An 18316-nucleotide genomic window follows, 5' to 3' on the forward strand; every position below is an offset into this window, starting at 1 on the left:
CGCGGCGCTGCCTCCCCAGCCCAACCTGAGACCCATCCGCTTCCCTTGGCCCCCACCTGGCTCCTGCTGTCACTAGCCAGCTCCCCCCCCCCCCCCCCCCCGCCACCGGGAATTTTCTGAGGTCATCGGAGCTCGCTTCCTGTCTCTCTTGTCCCCGCCTCCAGTCTCGATTCCCCGAATTGCACCCAACCCTGTGGGTGAACGTGAGTGGGGTTATGATTCTCTTGTTGCTCCTGTTCAGCTCCAAGTCCCCATCTGTGGGGGTGGCACCTTGGCCACAAGTGCCACGACAACCCCGTGGTCACAGCGCACCTCAGAGGGTGAGGGACAGACGCTCACTTGGGAAGCCCAGCGGCTTGTGTGAGCCCATACGCTAATTCTTACGAGCTGGGCCCTGGAACACCGCCTTCCTGACTCCCTATAACTCGGCTTCCTTTTTTTTGTTGTTTTTAATGTTTCTATTTATTTTTGAGACAGAGAGAGAGCGTGAGCAGGGGAGGGGCAGAGAGAGAGGGAGACACAGAATCGGAAGCAGGCTCCAGGCTCCGAGCCATCAGCCCAGAGCCCGACGCAGGGCTCGAACTCACGGACTGCGAGATCGTGACCTGAGCCGAAGTCGGACGCTTAACCGACTGAGCCACCCAGGCGCCCCTCGGCTTCCTTTTTGATACCAAAATGCTCTCTTACCCTTTCCCCGTCTAGACAGCCCTTCCTCTGATTGCTACACTGGTTTATGAAGAAGCACTTGTGTGGATGACGATTTCTCCCGATGAAGGCCACAGCCTCTTCGATTAGCGTGAACTCTAGAGGTCGGTCTTTAAATAGAGGTTACGGGTGGTGCCCGGTGGCTGGTTCCCAGCGACCTGATCCAAAAGTGGATGCCAGCTGGGCGCCCTCCCGGGCTCAGGGTAATCGTAAAAGAGTGCATCACTGAGGCTCACATGCCCACTGAGGGCAGCCCCAGTGCAGGACTGGCTGGCTGGTGTTTGCACTCAGTGCTCCCAGAGAAGGACCAATGCTTAACTGGGGACGCTGGGCAGGAAGAAAATGGCACTGATGGAGAACTGGACTGAAGAAGCTGAAGGCAAACGGGAAGGGTTTCGGTCCTTCTGGGCCCTGCTTCTATTCGAAAGGCAGCGAAGACCGAGGCCGGGCGTCTGTTGTCACGTTTTGCTGAGCGGCCCCGGGACACCCGGGTTACCTTTCCGCTGCATTGAGGCCTGTATGAATTCGGCTGCTGGCAGAGTGCTGTAAATGGCAGACAGGTCAGTGTCACGGCTGAGTTTCAGAAGGAACGGCTAATTTAAAGGTGTTGAAAATGTGACGATAAAGGCAGCCGTTTTCATAGTCACAGCACGTTCTTGCATTTGTAACTCGTGCCTCGGTGGCCTCCGGGTTACTCAGAGAGGCCTTTACAAAACAGCATTTCACAAGACGGGAATCCCTTCGAAGGCAGTGTGATCTAGTGCTCCAAGCACGTTCCCTGGAGCATCCCCGTCGCGTGGGGAATGCGGACCCTTGGGCCCCGCCCCGGACCTGTGGCATCAGGACCTGCGTCATGACGGGTGACACGTGCACATGGCGAACTTGGACGAGCACCGCGTTCTAGGGAGACGCAGCTGCGGTCTGAGAACCCTCCGGGAGCCCCAGGCTCTTCTCTACCGGTGGCTCGGTGATCAAAGGCAAGTCATTTCTCTGCACTTTCACCCCTTCATGTGTGAGATGGGCCTTATCCTCGCTTCCTCCTCTCTTAACTAATAGTGAAGAGGGGAGGACAGTGACCTTGCTTTCAAACAGTCAAACTTGTGAGCGAGTTTCAAGACGGTGTGCAAAGTACACGGAAAACTCAAAATGACTAATATTCTTCCGCAATGACAACGTAATTTTATTGCTAGGGAATGAGCATGTGGTTTTGCTTTCTGTTTTTTTTTTTTTTTGTGTGTGTGTGTGTGTGTGTGTGTGTGTGCGTGCGTGTGTGTGTGTGTGTGTTTTCCCAGCTGGGGAGACACTGGTTGGTCCTCCTTCAGCTTGGTCCCATTCTGTGTACTTGGATGTGAATAATTCTCCAAAAGGTACTTGGAATAAAGACCCTCAAGGAGACAATTCAATTTCCAAATGTAAATTCCAACAGCGGGTAGAGGGGGCCCCTACTGCAACCAGTCCCCTGGTGAGACGTGAGGTTTTCGACAAAATGAGATTGCCTGTGACATTGTTGCCGTCGCCGAGAAGGGTTTTTCAATGTTAAAAGAAGCGGTTTCTACTGGGAAAGGATTTGTTCGTGTAAAGTTGAAAGTTTACGCTTGTTATGCATGAGTTCAAGGAAGACAGAGATGATGCGGAGAGGCATGAGCATTCAATGTCATGTGGTTTTGAAGGGCTTGCTTCTGAGCCTTAATTATGATCTGTCATTTGCACGGAGTGGGAGATTCTCGCCACACGCGAGCATGAAATGTGGGACCCGCCAGTATCTACCCCCATACACGTCTCCTGCCCCTTAGAGCTCTTCTGGCTGCCAGCACACACATCCATCCGCCATGGCCCTGAGTCTGCTGGATTCAGATTCGATTTCAGGTAGAGCCGCAAATTCAGATTCTAGATGTTCTGCTATTACAAAAATGATCAGGGTCAGACATTGGCTTCCTATAGGCAATAACATAAGCGGGTGAAATGACTCTACCAAAAAAAAAAAAAAAAAACCCCACTCAACACATGATAATGAAGATTTTCTTTATTTGATTTTCATTATTGGACATCCAAGAATACATTGATAGGACAGAGACCTTCCTTGTAGCATTAAAACGAAATTGGGAGCGTTCAGCCATTAATTCCACTGAGTACTTTTTCCCCCAGAAGCTTGTGTGATATTTAGATGACACAGAATCAAATGATCTGGAACCATGACTTGTGCTCGATTAAAGGGGGTCCTGAGCGAAACACACTTTCGTGGTCAGAACCGTGATATCCTTCCTGGGTTCAGTATTGTCTCATCCACAGAAAGATTTATCATAAAGGCCAGTTGTTACTCTGTGACACTTTTAATCAGCCACGGACCGAGGGACCTTGGCAAATTATACAGGGGATAAGCCAGAGGTCGCCCAGAGGCCCGAGAAGGCACCTGCCTGACCTCTAGTTTCATTTTGGAGTCCAGTGACCTCTGTGGCCCCACACAAGGTACCTATTCTTCCTGGGTCTTGGTTTCTTCATTTACACAAGGGGGTAGAAAGAACTAGATTGTCCCTTCACTCCCAAATTTTATTGTTTTTTTATTTTAATGCTTATTTGTTTTTGAGACAGAGAGAACGAGCGGGCAAGGGGCAGAGAGACAGAGAGGGAGACGCAGAATCCGAAGCAGACTCCAGGCTCTGAGCTGTCAGCACAGAGCCCGACGCGGGGCTTGAACCCACCAACCGTGAGATCATCACCTGGGCCGATGTCGGACGCTTAACCGACTGAGCCCCCAGGCGCCCCAGCCAAATTTTACCATTTAAGGGACAACTGAGTCTTCTCATGTATGAGGGGCAGAAGGGGTCCTGGGCTCCTTCCGGTTCTGTGCCTGTGGCCGCCCCCCCCAGGTACAGGCACACAGCCACACAGGAGGCAAGACAGACTCTTCTAAGGAGGACACCCTCCCTTCCCCGATCACGGTTCCACATCTTCCCCCACCAAGGAGTTTGTTCATTCCAGTCATTCTAAAATGCAGCTTAGCCCTTTTGTGGGGAGGAGAAGGCTGGCCAGTAGCCGACAATTTTAGGGAACATTCTTCTGAGCTCTAAGCACAAATCCATCTTTCATGTTGGATGCTACCGTCAGTCAGCAGGGTGTGTTTTAATTATTATTTTAATTTCGTGTTGGCAGGAAGGCACTGTCAGATAGTGCCCTTCCAGGGAAACTCTTACTTTGGGGGGCCGTTGAAATCTCTGTGCTTTTGGCTCCGTGCTTCCCGGGACATACGAGGCACACATCGGTTCCCCCAAACTGTACTCCATGCGGCACTTACCCGTGTGCTGGAGGGATCCAAGACATGCTTCCCGGGAGTGTCGATGCCACTGGAGAAGCATCAGCGAGCACTGAAGGGCAGGTCCACGCTGGCAGAAACCGAGGCCTCGGGAACAGATGGGAGGAGAGTGTTCGCAGCAGCTCAGTCTTACCGTCAGGGCTCATCTGCACTCCTGCCTCGTGAAGGAAGGAATTACATACAGACCTCACGCACACACCTTATTTGACTTTCTTTGACTATCAACTCTCTACTATCAAGAATTACTTGGACTGATACATGTGGGTAAAAATATACTTTACGTATTTTGTGTAGCACTTTTTTTGGGGGGGGGCGGTGTCCTATCATTTGCTCATGGTAACAACAATAAGGTTCTCGTATCAAACAGTCCTCTTTCTACAGGTTGAAATAACGTAAGGCTAAGCAACCGATTTTAAAGTTTGACACGCCCACATCCATGGTGTCGAGAATCCAGCGTTTCACATTTGATTTCTGAAATATGATCCTAAATATTTAATTCTGGGCCATAACTGAAACATTAGTTACAGAACATCTGACTGTCACAAAAACCCCAGCAAATCCCAAACCCCAAAACAACGTCTGCGAAGATACATTTTGGGTCTCTAAATAAGCGCTATCAATAACAGACGGTGTTTAAAAACAGAAGAGAGGCAGGAGGATAGAGAGCAGCGATTAGGAACCCATCAAACCAGGCCACATCACATGTGGGTTACATTCACAGAACGTGCACAGTAGCCCCTAGGAAAGTATCGCCCACAGTTGGTTGTGCTTGGTCTTTTTCTGTCGTATTTTTCCTGAAAGTTCCCCATGGCTCATCTGTTTTTATATAACTCTAAAATACGGCCTTTACCCCATGTGTACATGTGGTAAAGTGATCAAGAAAAATATTTTCAGTCCTAAACGCCCCCTTCCCCATTTTAAAGGAAACCCCAATCGTCGTAAATTCATGCTAATTGGGAGCTTCATGAAGGGGTTAAAACCCTACCCGTTACAAGTCGGGTGGCCGTTATAAATGTTACCCAAATAAAAGCCAGAAACAGGAACCCAGAAAGCAGGTCCCTACGGCAGGCATGTGTCTTAAATGATATCATTTGTCAAGTTTCCAGCATCTTGTGGCGTGGACACAAAAAGAAGGTCTGTGTTGTACGGAGGACGTTACCTCCTCGTTAGCTGGAATGTTCCTTAAGTACATACCGTAGGATTTTCATTTTAATAAGCAGCAGCTACCTGTCACTGCACTTTCGTTAGATAAATACTGGCTGATTACTAGTGGCCACTTATAAAGGCTCCATCGTACCCTTGGGAAACTCCATCCAGATGGAATCATATAATAACAACGCATAGAGCATATCGAGCAAAACTTCTGTGTCATTTCTTTGCAGACTATTCCCAGTTTCCGGAGCTTTTTTTTTTTTGGATGCTGACATCGTTCAATAGCAGAGTTCACTGTCAGAGAGACCCGAAATAACGATGTTGGTATTTTTTTTTTCTTTTGCGTGCAAAACAAATTTGAAGGGACGGCATTGGGTTTTTTAGAAGTCACGACGGAACGGCAAAGAATAGCTTCTAGGCTCGCTTACCAGTCAACCGCTCCGTCTGCCCAGCCAGAGACCTCAAGGCTGATGCGCAGAGAAGGCCACCCTGAGAACCGAGAAGTAATTCATCCACCATGATCATTCAGCCCCGGCCCTGTCTCTAAAACAAAGACTGACAATCGCCCTGAATTATGGATGTACTTTTTGTGATCTGCGATAACAGTTCAGGAGAAAGGTGTTGAGAACATCACACCATTTCACCTCCCATTAGACGCTGGTCTTGAACGATAATCCCAGAAGATGAAACTGATGCTGAACTATGACCCTCAATTTACAAATCATTTTTCAGAAGAATAAGGAAAAAAAAAAGTTTAAACATATTTTTGGCATTATCTGAATGGGCGGAATCCTTCATGCTTGTTTTCTACGAATAAATGAAAACAGCATGTCCTGCAGTTTCTTAGTTTGGGGGGGGGAGAGCACGAGGATTTCAGATTATGTTTTATTTTAAACCTGAGTGTTTGAAAAAAAAAAGTCTTTTTTTTTTTTTTTTTTTTTTTTTTTTACATAGCTGAATTTAGTCGATTCCTTCAAAACATAATAAATTTCCATTCTGCGGCTTCAGGGATCCATCCGTTAAAATGCTGGTCTTTCATATTTATTACCCTCCCATTAAAATGAGAGAAACCGGGACGCACTTCAGTTTGTAAGAAGCGAGAGCTGGCAGCGTCCTGGTTCCTCGCCTTGACAAAGGGAGAAAGTACATTACCGCTCAGACTTCGCACATCTATCCGCACGGGGAGCAGCACACACGGGGACTGTTCTTTGATGGGATGATTGGATCGCAGCGCTTTCCCATTACCAGTCATTTCCCGTGCAGATACATTCATAAAACCTGTCCCCTCCCCTGTGTTTGTGTGCGTATCCAAAAGCGAGGCGAAGTCTCCTTCCGTTTGGCCGTGGCTGTTAGGTCTGAAAGGGACAGATTAATAACCGAGCGCCACATTGGGCCAGCTTTTCTTGTACCCTGCGTTCGTCACCCCTTGCTATAATGAGGACACAAAGAGGCTTGCATCAGGCTTCTACCCTTCTTCATAACTCAAAAGCGTCACAGTGGCAGTAGCCTCTAGTGCTATTTGTCTTTAGTGCAGTTGTGACACTTCGGCATGATCCATAATTTGGCAGCTATTTACCGTGACATTTCCCTTCAGTGCAGCCATAACATTCAGTGAAGCCATTATTTGGTCCCATTTACCATATAAATTGTATTGTTGTGCATGCATGCTAGCAGCTACATTAGGTACCTGAAAATGAGTAAATCTTGTAAAATAGATACTAACAGCTATTCAGCAGTAGGATTTCCTCACTCCTCAGACGGGAGGAAAAGAAAAATTAAATATGGTCACCGGGTTTCCCGGAGCATCTTTAATTGCGTTCCTATTTATTTAGCATGTTAGATACACTGGGGCCAGAGGCTTTGAGAAAAGGATCTGGTGAGCTTTGCCTTCGATCAGAAAGGCACCGTGGGATTTCCAACGGAACGGCGAAAGCCGAGCTGAAGGCGAGGGGGCAGGCACGTCGGCTGTAGGCATGGCTCACGAGAGAAGGCCCATGACGGGACTCTCACGTGTGACCCCAGGCAGCGGTGCCCAGGAGCGCCTCATCCCCGACAGAGCGAGGGCACAGAGAAGTAAAGTGGGAACGGAGGAACAGCGTTCCACGCTAAGCACGCTATTCTGTTTCCGTGATCAGAGAGAAAACACACGGTGTCCAAGAAAGTCTGCAACACGGAGCAAGTATCTTATTTCCCATCCCATCAAGCCCCTCCTCCGCATGGTGCCCTTTGAGGGATCCCACCTCAGGCCTATGAAGGATGCTGTTATCAGCCTCTGGCGGTGTGCCTAGAGAGTGCGTCTCCCCTCGTGGTGGGGGTTTTGTTGTGCAGACCCTCCCCGTGGATGAAGCACGTCCTTTCCTTCCTGGGCAGGTAACCCCCAGATCTCCGTAGAGCCCCTTTCCAAAATCTGCTTTTGTCTTCATCGGTTTTCAACACTAATTTGCTTCTTAAGGGAAGAGAGAGGCTTCCCATGCCACATGTGCCTCCCCAGGATAATTGTGCGTAAAGCATTAAACAGCAGAGACTTTTAAAAAATAGGTCTGTGTTCACTTAGTCATTTTCCTAATGATCTAAACAAACAAAAAAACAAAAATCAAAGTTTTGGGAGAATTCCTCCAAATTTCCATTTAGATAGTTGGTGATTTATAAGAAAGGAAGGGCCATTTCCTGGGAATATGGACTCTGAGAATAGATGGCTGTCCTCCTGCCCTGTCTCCTATCTATTAACTGCTCGTTAGCGGAAGACCAAACTCTCCCAAAGTAAGGAATTTGTGAACTATTTTCAAGACTGATTTTAAAATCCCATCAAGCTGAAGGCATACTGATTTGATCAGATCTTGCATCAGGAATTAATTTAATTCCCTGGAACAATAAAGCCTGGAATGAGACTGTCTATGGCCAAAGAACTGAATGTAACGGTTTTACCTCTGAGCCATCGAGGGAAGTTTTTATTGGCATTTTTTTTCAAGGGAGGGGCAAAAAAGAAAAAGAGAGAGAGAGAGAGAGAGAAACTCATTCGTTAACACCTTTTAAGAGATATGATCTCCATTACCCACCAAAAATAAACCGATTCGACTCTTTCTGAGGAAGAAGGTGCCTGTTTTCTTTCTCCTTTGACTTCTGCCATCGTTCTGAGTTTACAGCTTACTGTTGACAGAGTGAGGTAGTTCGAGTACAATTTTCCCAGTGTTTTTTCCCATGTACATATAATCGACAGCCCGGAATACGGACTCCAGGCCGATGAACCTGCCCTCTGCAGACAGGTCTCCGAGGTCCACCTCGCAAACCAGGTCTCCGTCCACACACATCTGAAGCAAGTGCTCCACGGCTGCTTGATACTCAGAACGGTAATGGTTCAAGAAAAAGCCCTGAACGCTGGCGGATTTCTTCAGCAGTTTGGCCGGTAAGGTTCCTGCTCTCACAGGCGCAAGGCCGGTGGGAGTCTGGTAGCCGGAGATGAACCCAATGACTATCAAGCGCCCTTTGGTAGCCAAGGCATCTACGGCCAAGTCGAACATGGCTCCCCCGACGGATTCATACACCACATCGACCCCTTCGGGGTACTCCTGCTTCAGGACCGTACCGACGTGCTCGGCGTTATAGTTGATGGGGCGATCACAGCCGATCGATTTCAGAAAAGCGGACTTTTTATCAGAAGAGCAGGTCCCAATGACATGGCACTTGGCCTTCTTGGCAAGCTGCACGGCGAACTGGCCCGTTCCCCCCGCTGCTGCCGTCACCAAAACTTTTTTCCCTTCGGACAGTCCTCCGAGCTCTTTCAGGCTGATGTACGCGGTGGTACCGCTCACCGGCACGGTGACATACTCGGGTTTCACAGAGGCCACGGGGGCCGCAGCTCTGGCAGGCACCACGGTATACTCCGCGAAAGAGCCAGGTGCCATATAAGCCACAGCTTGGCCCACCGTGTACCGGGCACTGGCAGAGAGGCCTAAGGCTACCACCTCCCCCACGCCCTCGAAACCTACATCGAAGGGGGTCTTCACCGAAGGGTCATACCGGCCAGCTGAATAGTTGATGTCAGATGCATTAACACCGACAAATCTAGAAGAAAACAGACAAACAAACGAGGATATTAAGATGTTTCCTTCACCAAGGCCTTGGTATCCAGCTTAGAAAAATTCCTCTAATTCCAGGGACTGTGGACGGGTGGCTCAGCTATCTATCCTGGTAGAATTCAAAAAAAAAAAAAAAAAAAAATCAGTCTTGATATTCAGTTGAAAAAAAAAAGTTAAACAAGTATCAGCTTGACCGGGATTTGCAATCAGAATTTTGGTATATTTTATTTTTTTAAATCAGATTGGGAATCGTTTCGTACCACTTTAAACACGAAGTTCTTTATTTCACACGCATTTTCTTTTCCTCCTCTTTCTTTCAAAAGGAGAAACAAACTGTTAAAAAAAAAAAAAGTCAGGAAGCCCTCTTATATGCAAACTTCACTGCAGCTATGAGTTGGAAATTAATTGGCCTCTTAATAAAGATGTTAAAAACAACAGTGAGATAAAATATATTCGGAGAAGTAGACTTGTATTGATTCTGGCGACAATTTAACACTTCGGATAATAATAGTAATGACAATGATATTATTGAAGATTCAGGCAGTGTGCAAGGTCATCGTCTGCTACATGTTACTGCAGGGTTGTTTAAAACACTGCTAGACTGGCCGCAGCAAATTTTCTTTCTGATGTAACTATGTCCAGCGTGAAACTATGCATTTTGATTAATTGAACAAAAATTGTCTCATAAGGGTAGAAATTTTTATGGAACATTCAACATTTTACAGTGCTTTTTAGATGAAAAGGAAAGCAAATCGTCACTATATTTTTCCTCAACAAGAAGCAGAGACATAACTTGATTAATACCAGATGATTATTTTCACTTTGGTATCCAGAGTCACTTTAATTGCGAGGCCGGTATTTTTACCAGCTTTTTCTCATCTCCGTATACCTCATAACAAAAATATCCTAATACATAAGAAAAAAAGCCGTCTACTAAAAAATGTCAGGAGGTGGCTTAGACACATAATGGAGGACCCTAAAAATGTCATTTCCACCTGTAATGAAATGAAAAGATGGGGGTATCTGGTGGCAGAAGAAAAGCTGGTAAGTGGGTCATTTTAAAATAATTCACTTTTAATTTAACTTAATAAACCAAAACTGCCCTGTGCAAGGACCCACTTCTACCGTATTAGAGATAACACTTTGCACTTATAAATGTTCCCTGATGATCATGCCCTGTGTATCTACAATATTGAAAGCTCTCTACATATTGTAGAAATAAGAAAGCAGGAAACAATTTCTTTGGGGCATGTCAAGCTGCTTTCAGAAGTTAGCACATCACGTAGCCTCAACAGCACACTACAGAATTCCATAGCCATCGATGATAACACAATAATGAAAAGTGGGGGAAATGATTTTTGCTGGTTTTCCATCTGGGATTTAATACCAGATTGTATTTTGGGGGTGGGCGCCTGATCTTTCCTTTCAATTTACATAATTCTCGGGGTTTGGGCTTTTTTTTAAAAAAAAAGGGCCAGGTTCCTCCGAGCATGCCTCTGGACTTCACAGAAGGCAGCTAGGGCAGAGCCCAGCTGGAGCGTCTCGCCTCCGGTGCCCCTGCTGTATAGGCTGTAAAGCAAAGTCCAGGAAGGGGTCCGTGGGGTGGAAGTGACGGTGGCTTGCTCCAGGGGTGGGGGACTGAGGCCCTGCCGTCAGCTCCTGTCTCTTCGCCCAGGATTAACCCTTCCTGTGCCCCTCTCTCCTCCTGTCTCAGTCCCAACTGGAGAGGCCCTTCCTCCTCGGGGAACCCCCCCCCCCTTGGACTCAGAGGGACGCCCCTGTGGCGGGCTGGCCCCACGGGTCCTCCCCACCTCTAAGGAGCTCGCCCTGGGTGGGGTGGGGGGGGGGCTGCTGGAGGAAAATGCATCTCTGGCTGTCCCTCGCTCCCAGCTGTGGTTTGCCACTTGCCAGGGGGAGAGATGGCAGGAGCAAGCGGGGCGAAGGCAGGAGGAAAGTGGAGGAGAGGGCACAGGCAGGCGCCGGAGTGGGGGGCGATGGTCAAGTGGAGGTGGGAGCGGGCTCTGCTGGGAGCTGGGGCGCCCGCGGCTGACTAGCGGCAGCTTAAGTTTTCCATGGGGGCTTTGCCTCAAAAAGCAAATCGAACCTTGCGGTTGAGCCCGGGCACAGCCGGAGCAGCGGCAGAGACCCGCAGGGCCCTCTGCACGCCCCGTCCAGGTTGCACACGGCTCTGCGTGTGCCCTGCGGCACCCAACCTGCTGGGCGCCAGAAGTCCTTCTGGAACCGTCTCCCCTCGGAAGTGCCCGGCCTCCGCCGACTGCCTCCCCACCCGTCCCGGCTCTCCACCGCCACCACGGAGAGGCGCGATCGGGGACTCTGAGTCCCGGAGCAGGCTGGGGCCGAGCGGAGAGGCCGGGCTTTGGGGAGGAGGGGCCGCCGCCCAGGCCTGCGATCATGACCTCGGCCTCCCCGGGCCGGGCGGGGTCCCGGCGGGCAAGCCTAGTCAGCGCAGGCCGCGGAGCCCGGGCGCAGGGCCGTCAAGCTCCCCGGGAGTCCGGAGAACACACAGCGCGCTGGAGCGCAGAGGCCACACGCCCGGGGCCCGCCTGCGGCCGGACCGTGACCTTGGCCTCGCAAGCACCCCCGTATTTTTTTTTTTTCCATGTTTCCCCCTCCCCCCGCCCTGCCGTCTTCTAAATTGCCTGCCTCGTCGTCGGTGAAGGAGTCGCTCGGGCTGGTGGCGACAGCTCCCCGCTACTCCGCTCTGCGCACCTCGCCCTCTCCCGGGTCTCTGGGCCCCCGGTGGGCCCCCGCCTCCCCAGGACCCCAGCTTTGACGCCGCGTGGCCGCCGCAGCAGGTGGGGACCCGCCACTGCCTGGATGAGCCCTCGGCCTTACCTGGGCTTTGGGAAGAGCTGCTTGAGGGTCGGGAGCCCGCGCCTTCCGCCCCTCCAGAAACAAGTTCAAGAGCAGCGGGCGCAATGGGAAAGGGGGCCCGGGCCGGGGAGCAGGGGACAGCAAAGGGCAAGCAAGCGAGAAAAAGAAAGGAAAGGCACGCTTGGTAGAATGCGTGCATTTCGAGACTCTCCTTGTGCCTTAATTTAAAATATATGCTCTTAATAAGTGCAGGGTCCTGGCAATCCGACCGGAGGATCCACTCAGAAGACTAAAATCGAGGAACCCCAGGAAAAAGAATGGGGCCGGTAAAGGCTTTCCCCAAATATATACCCTTCGAGAGTCGCCGGTTTATTTATACTAAAAAGTGCTGAACCCCTTCCTTCGTCGTGTTTATTATGAAGCAGGCAGTCCTGCAGAGGCAGGGAAGCGCTTTCTTTGAACAAAAACAAAATGCGAAGGCTCCACTCTGGAGCCTTCAACACTGGGAGCCAAACAGCGCCGTCCAAATCAGATCTTACTTAAAAAGAAAGGAAGGAAGGAAGAAAGAAAGGGAAGAGAAGAAAGAAAAGGAAAGAAAAGAGAAGGAAAGGGAAAAAAAAGGAGAAAAAAGAAAAGACAAAAGAAAAGGAAAAAGAAAAGGAAAGGAAAGAAAAGGGAAAAAAATCTCCGCCTGGAGAGTCAGCAGAAATACTGTTACCCTCCCCGTGAGCAACAAACCGTTTATCAAAAACGCCTTCCCCATCCCCCACCTGCTCTTTGCCATTACTACAAACTCTTTGCTCCATTATCTTACACTTGAGCAGAAAATCGTTAGAAATATTTGGAAACGAAATAATGTGTCACTATCCTTCGAAAAAAGGCTAAAAATAGCACACAAGCTGACTTAACCGGAGGGTGTCTTTCTCCCTTTCCTTCTCTTTCCTGAGGGCTGGGCATTGAGAGGGGGTTGTGAAGTTGTCCTCGGCTGTAGGAAACAGTGAGCACTGGATAAAGGGACATCAATTAGACATTCTGCAGGGATTTTATGCGCCCCTTTCACACCTTCCCTAAATGGGATAAACTTGATTATCCTAAACCTACCTCTGACTTAAAAGCACTTCCCTCTCTGTGAATAAAGAATTTGTATTTTCTGTTAAGAGGGAATGAGATGTGCAAATATCCAACTGAAAGGAAGAGTCAGGAGGGGCACAGTGAAAATCCCCAAACGCCTTTCTGAACAAGTGAATGTGCGCTTAAGCCATTCATTCCAGAGTAGATTTTTATTAGGAGAAAAATGAAAAGTGCTTGCATGAAATTTTTATGCAATTAACACTGTTCCTGGGGAAGATTTGGTCTAGGATTAAATGAACTAACCTGCCGTGAATAGAGGTCCAGTCTATTCTTAAAAAAAAAAAAAAAATCTGTAAAATGCCTCCCCCCTCCCCCCCCCCCAACTATTTACAAGTATAAAGGATCTTCTTACAATTTGGGGTTAGGAGCAGATCCTCCACAGAGTAGGGAAAGAGGATGCAAAGATTCACCCCCTCCCAACAGGCAGAAAACCTGGCCCCATTCTCTTTCTGATATGGGCTTCAAGGTAGAAGTTAGAGGTCAGGTTGTACCCATAATAAACATACTATACTAAAGGGGGCTCTTGGCATATGTGAAGGGAAAAGAGAGGCATGGATCCTAAAACGATCCGAACCGATGAGCTCCAAACGTTGGGAGCCGCGGCTCCAGATCCCTGACCACCGAATTCGGGGACCATCCCCGGTGACCCAGCGCAGGGGGTTCCCCGGGCCCTGTCGCGGAAGAAGCAGCTAAGGGTGACGGCGAGGGAGCAGTCAGAGGAGCCGGAGGAGGGGAGGACAACCCAGGGGGTTGGGGAACACGGCAGGTAGAGAGGCCAGGCGGCAGCACCGGGCGGGCGGGAGCACCCTCCACGGACAGCGCTGGCGGGTGGTGCCACTCCGCCGCTGCTGGGAGTGCTCTAACTTCACACCTTCCCCTGCCCGCTCTGCTCAGTCGCCCCCTCCCCATTTCACACCCGGTGTCTGAAATGGATTTTATTCAAGCAGTGGTGTGTGTTTTACATCAGTGCTCACCGTCAACAGTGTACCTGATCAGAAAAATTAGAAGAAAAGAAACAGAAACCGGCCCATGTGAAACTTTTTTGCTGGTTAAAGCCTGGAGGCTTTTCAGCCTGCTCTCATCTCAACTTCTAGCAAATCACTCGTGTGTCTGGTGTGCTCTGTGTGTGTTCCTTCTTTTTAACTTGGTAGGATACGTAGCCTTAGCTCAATAGCTTTAGCGCTTTATCCCATAAAGAAGAAATCCTCTACAGCCTTGTTTCCACCGATGAAAACTTTTAGAAGGACACACACATCCACCTTTTCAGGCACTCTCTGCACCCCAGCCCGAGAGCCAGCTTCCCCTCAACCCCACCCTTGGCTCCCTCAATTTTTACGTTGCCAACAGGTCTCCAAAAGTTTGAAATCATGAGCAGAATTATTCAATCTTGCAGTCTTTGGGAGGCTGATATGAATCTCTAAAAATGAACGGACTAAACGTGGCAGCAAGCCATGTAGGTGGGGAACACTTTGTCCTTCGCTCCTTGCAGGTGACTTACAGGACTTTCCAGGGCACAATTTACAACACAGTTACAACCAGAACTCACGCCTTCCTTCAACCGCACATCCAACCTGAAACATGCAATATTGTAGTCCTCCGATGGGACTGAGCAGGCGGGTGAGCCCTGCTCTAGCGTAGGGGACAGAGCAATGGGGAATGCCCCGCCTGCAAATGAGGCGGCGAGGGGGACCCACCGAACAGAGACCGAAGGGCACGGCTCCCACAGACTAAGGTCCCTTTCCTTCCCACACCTCTCCGGTTACTAGAGATTAGTGAGCTGGAAACACATCAAGGTAGGGAGTGTGGAGGTGGGACAGGCGATCAGAAGGTAGGGCGACCACTCGAGTGCCACCCAAAGGTCTGCAGATCGTGCAGGCGAATGCAGCCGTGCCCCCACCCCAGCCCTGGCCCAGCCGCCCCGGACGCGCCACGCGCCTGCCGGTAAGCTCTGGGGCACAGACAACAGCCACACAGCACTGACAACACGCAGACGACACCGGCGAGGTGCACACCAACACACCCAACGACAGGCTCCGCCATGGCGAGGCGGCTGCCAACCTGGAGCGTACGGGAAAAGCCAGTCGGGTCCTCGGCCTCCTTCCTCCAAAGCACGTTACCTAAACGTCGCAGATTGTGTCCAGCCTGTTCCTGGTCCACACTAAAGATTATGGGAACGCAGGAGCCGTGGGTGCGCGCGGGTGGGCCGGGCGGGGAGCCTCCCCTTCTGGGTCCCGTCGGTTTTATTTCGGGAGCGGGAGGGGGAGGAGGGAGGGCTGGGGGAGGGGAGGGGAATCCCAAATTAAAATAACCCTCAGTTATGAGGACGTTCCGTGGCATCGGATATTCACACCGGCAACAGTCACATTACGTTCGCCTTCGCCAGATGGCGGCGGGTTCAACTTCCCGGGATCTCGCAAAGTCAGGCTGTGCGCCCGAGCGCTCGCCGGAGTGTGGGGACGCAGGCCGGCCCGGGACAGCCGGGGAGCCGCGCAGCGCGGGCCGGCGCCCGGCCTGGGCGGGGGGGCGCGCGCCGGGCTCACCGGTTCCGGACGAGGAGGTCTCCGTCCCCGGGGAGTGGCACCGGGCAGTCCCGGCACAGGGTGACGGCCTCGCGGAAGTTGGGGCTCAGACGGGTCGCCACCAGCTTCTGCATGGCGCGGGGGATGTTGGAGCCCTGGAAGTCCAGGAAGTGGCGGGCGTACGACATGTCCACGATGGTCCGGGCCCCGGCGGGCGCCAGCCGAAGCATGGCCCGCGCCTCTGCCCGCTTTCTGCGCCGCCGCCGGCCGGGGTCGCGCCCAGCCCGGGCCGCTCGGCTCGGCTCGGCTCGGCGCGGGCGGGCGGAGCAGGCGGGTCCGCCCCTCCTCCGGCCCGCGTGCTCCCCTCGACTCCCTCCCCCCCCCTTCCCCACTACGACTGGCTCCCTCTCTCCCCCTCCCTCCCCGCCGCGCGCAGCGCCGGCGGTCCGCGCAGCCCCCGCGGTTCCCGGACGCGCCACCCCCGGGGTCCCGGCCTGGGGATCGCTGCCACCCCGGCCGCTGCTCCTTTAATCTTTTTGTTTTGGTTTGAATCTGCTCGGCGCAGACTGGCCAAGGATCCTCTCCGCCCTCCCCCTTTCTCCCGGCGTCCGGGAGGCACCGGATATCCCCACCCTCCCCACGCTCTAAAAGCCGGATTTGACTCCTCTAAAAGGGTGAGGGGGGCGGCGAGGGGAGCTGCGCGTCCCGCGACCGCCGCGGCCCTGAGCCGGCGGCAGCCCCGGGCGTCCTCGGAGCGGCGCGGCGCCGAGCGGCCGGCGCAGGCACCTCCCCTTCCCGTGCGAAGCGTTCACTTCCTTGCAAGGTGGTACGAATCAACCCCGAGCGCGGCCGGGGCGGCGGGGCACGGCCGGGGGCCCCGAGCCGCGCGGGGAGCCCCCGCCGCCAGTGCACGCGCGCAGGCACCCAACGCGGGGCGGGGCGGGGACGCCCAGAGCACCCGGCGCCCCAGGCTCCTGGCCCCCCGGGCCCCGGAACGCCTTGCCCGCGCCTTCTGCCCTCAGCCTGTCCCATGCAAGTTGCACGAACTAAGCCATCTTATTTATTTTGGCCTAGATTTCGTGTTTTTCCATGAATGTTTTAAGTAGCCTCTACAAGACTGTTACAGGTTCCCATTGGGAAAGAACGCAAAAATTGGAAACTAGAGGGCCATAGTCCCAGAGCACATAAGCATTTTAAACTTCTAGGTGGGGATGCCGAAGGACTTAATTGAATTGGAGACGTTGCAATTATGTATGAAGACCTCATTTTATAACCCAGCTAGAAGGATCCGACGTTCCATCATGCCAATTTTCTCCCTGATTGTCTATATTGACCAAATAATCAATTCACTTTTCATAGAGGGACCGAATTGAGTATCTTCCACGTTTTTGTATGATAAGCTGAGTCCATCTTTACATTTTTATTAAAGGTATACATTTTAATTAAAAAACCCACTCTTGTTTTACACTTAACCTAGAATTACCAAAATCATGAAGCCACACAGTGCCCCCCCCCCCATCAAATCTAACCCCCTAAGACTGCAAAAATGACACAGGTATTTTTATCTCAAATGTTGGACATTCTCATCCAAGGATAGTTTGTGTCCACGTGGGTGCGTGTGTATGAATGTTCCAGGGGTTGGGGGGGTGGACTTACAGGTTTAAAAATCTGCAGGAACTAGTGTCTACTTAACTTGGCTTATAACACATGGGTTTTACCCGGTATCAGCCAGTGGATTACAATAACAAACCCCTCAATGTCTTTCTCCAATGTGCAATCTTTTATGTTATGCTGCATTAAGATTTCTTTCTTTCTTTTTTTTTTTTTTTTTTTGTCATATTGTTTAGCTCCGGAAAGAAAAAAAAAAAAGAAAACAAAGCAATTAAAAAGATTGACAGGTATGGTTTGTGAGAGACCTATTTGTAATTGTCAGGGTGACGTTGGCGAGAGGAGGAGGAGTAAAAACTGAAGCAGGAAAAGCAGCTCGATGTGTCTGTCTATCAGTTGAGACTGTCTGAAAGCTCTGCGATCCGAATGTGTGTTATATTTCACTGAAAAGAGAAGAGAGCGAGAGTGCATCTCCCTCTCTCCCAGGAGTTTGGGGGGGGACTGTCCACGCTCATCTCGCCCACCCAGTGAATGTCCGCTCGTCGCCCCTTTGCACACATTCTCCGGGTTGTTGTTGTTGGCTTTTTTTTTTTTTTGGAGGGGGGTGCTTTTTGTGTATTTTTCAAAATTTTTCTGTTGGAAGATCAAGACCGGCCAAAAATCCATGATCAAAATGTGTTTGCATTAGATTTCGCGGTGGAAGAAGCGGCGATCCTGGCGGCAAAGCCCCGCGGGGAGCGCGGGGCACCAAGTGGCGCTCCGGCGGGGTGACACTGTTTGATCTGTGACTGTTTGGAAGGTGGAGCAGCGCCTGACATCTCCCCCACCCCCCCGGCGCATGTATGTACGGGGGCTTCACTCCTCTGTCTTGTTTGCTTTCTTCCTCTTAGACTAAGTGCGGGAGGAAAAGGACAGCCTGGATCGGCCTCGCTGGCGCACAATGAGAAAGCTGCGACCCGCGCACTAAAACCACTCGCCGC

General features: G+C 51.0%; 2 protein-coding genes across 5 annotated transcripts in view; one reads left to right on the plus strand and one right to left on the minus strand.

Annotated features, from left to right (window-relative positions):
• Nucleotides 1-2710: 2710 nt before the first annotated feature.
• PTGR3 (prostaglandin reductase 3) lies at nt 2711-16114 on the minus strand. 3 transcript variants are annotated; one of them, XM_086683234.1, is made up of 2 exons: nt 15750-16114; nt 2711-9229 (listed from the first exon to the last, which is right to left on the minus strand). In XM_086683234.1, exons 1-2 carry the CDS (start codon nt 15956-15958, stop codon nt 8305-8307), a joined length of 1134 nt encoding a protein of 377 aa, XP_086539360.1. In that variant the 5' UTR covers nt 15959-16114; the 3' UTR covers nt 2711-8304. The 3 variants fall into 3 exon arrangements, with proteins under 3 accessions (XP_086539360.1, XP_086539362.1, XP_086539361.1); XM_086683236.1 differs by lacking the exon at nt 15750-16114 and adding an exon at nt 15327-15731; XM_086683235.1 differs by lacking the exon at nt 15750-16114 and adding an exon at nt 15268-15404.
• A 1493-nt stretch (nt 16115-17607) lies between these two features.
• Nucleotides 17608-18316, plus strand: part of TSHZ1 (teashirt zinc finger homeobox 1) — a 76823-nt gene continuing 76114 nt past the window's right edge. The window contains exons 1-2 of one of the 2 annotated variants that reach the window (XM_086683233.1): nt 17608-17626; nt 18227-18316. The exon at nt 18227-18316 is cut by the window's right edge and continues 527 nt beyond it. The gene's annotated coding sequence lies outside the window, so the exon portion shown is untranslated. Of the gene's footprint in view, nt 17627-17696 lie in introns of those variants that run through there. The other variant, XM_086683232.1, reaches the window with a different exon arrangement.

The sequence above is a fragment of the Puma concolor genome, chromosome D3 (genome assembly GCF_028749965.1).
Source record: "Puma concolor isolate L17-30 chromosome D3, mPumCon1.1.hap2, whole genome shotgun sequence".
Classification (NCBI taxonomy): Eukaryota; Metazoa; Chordata; class Mammalia; order Carnivora; family Felidae; genus Puma; species Puma concolor.

What these genes read in the sequence shown, in the direction of transcription:
- PTGR3 (XM_086683234.1), bottom strand. Translation starts at nt 15,958, where the DNA reads ATGCTTCGGCTGGCGCCCGCCGGGGCCCGGACCATCGTGGACATGTCG. An exon ending in GACCTCCTCGTCCGGAACCG is followed by an intron (nt 9,230 to 15,749) that starts GTGAGCCCGGCG and finishes GTTTTCTTCTAG; the next exon opens with ATTTGTCGGTGTTAATGCAT.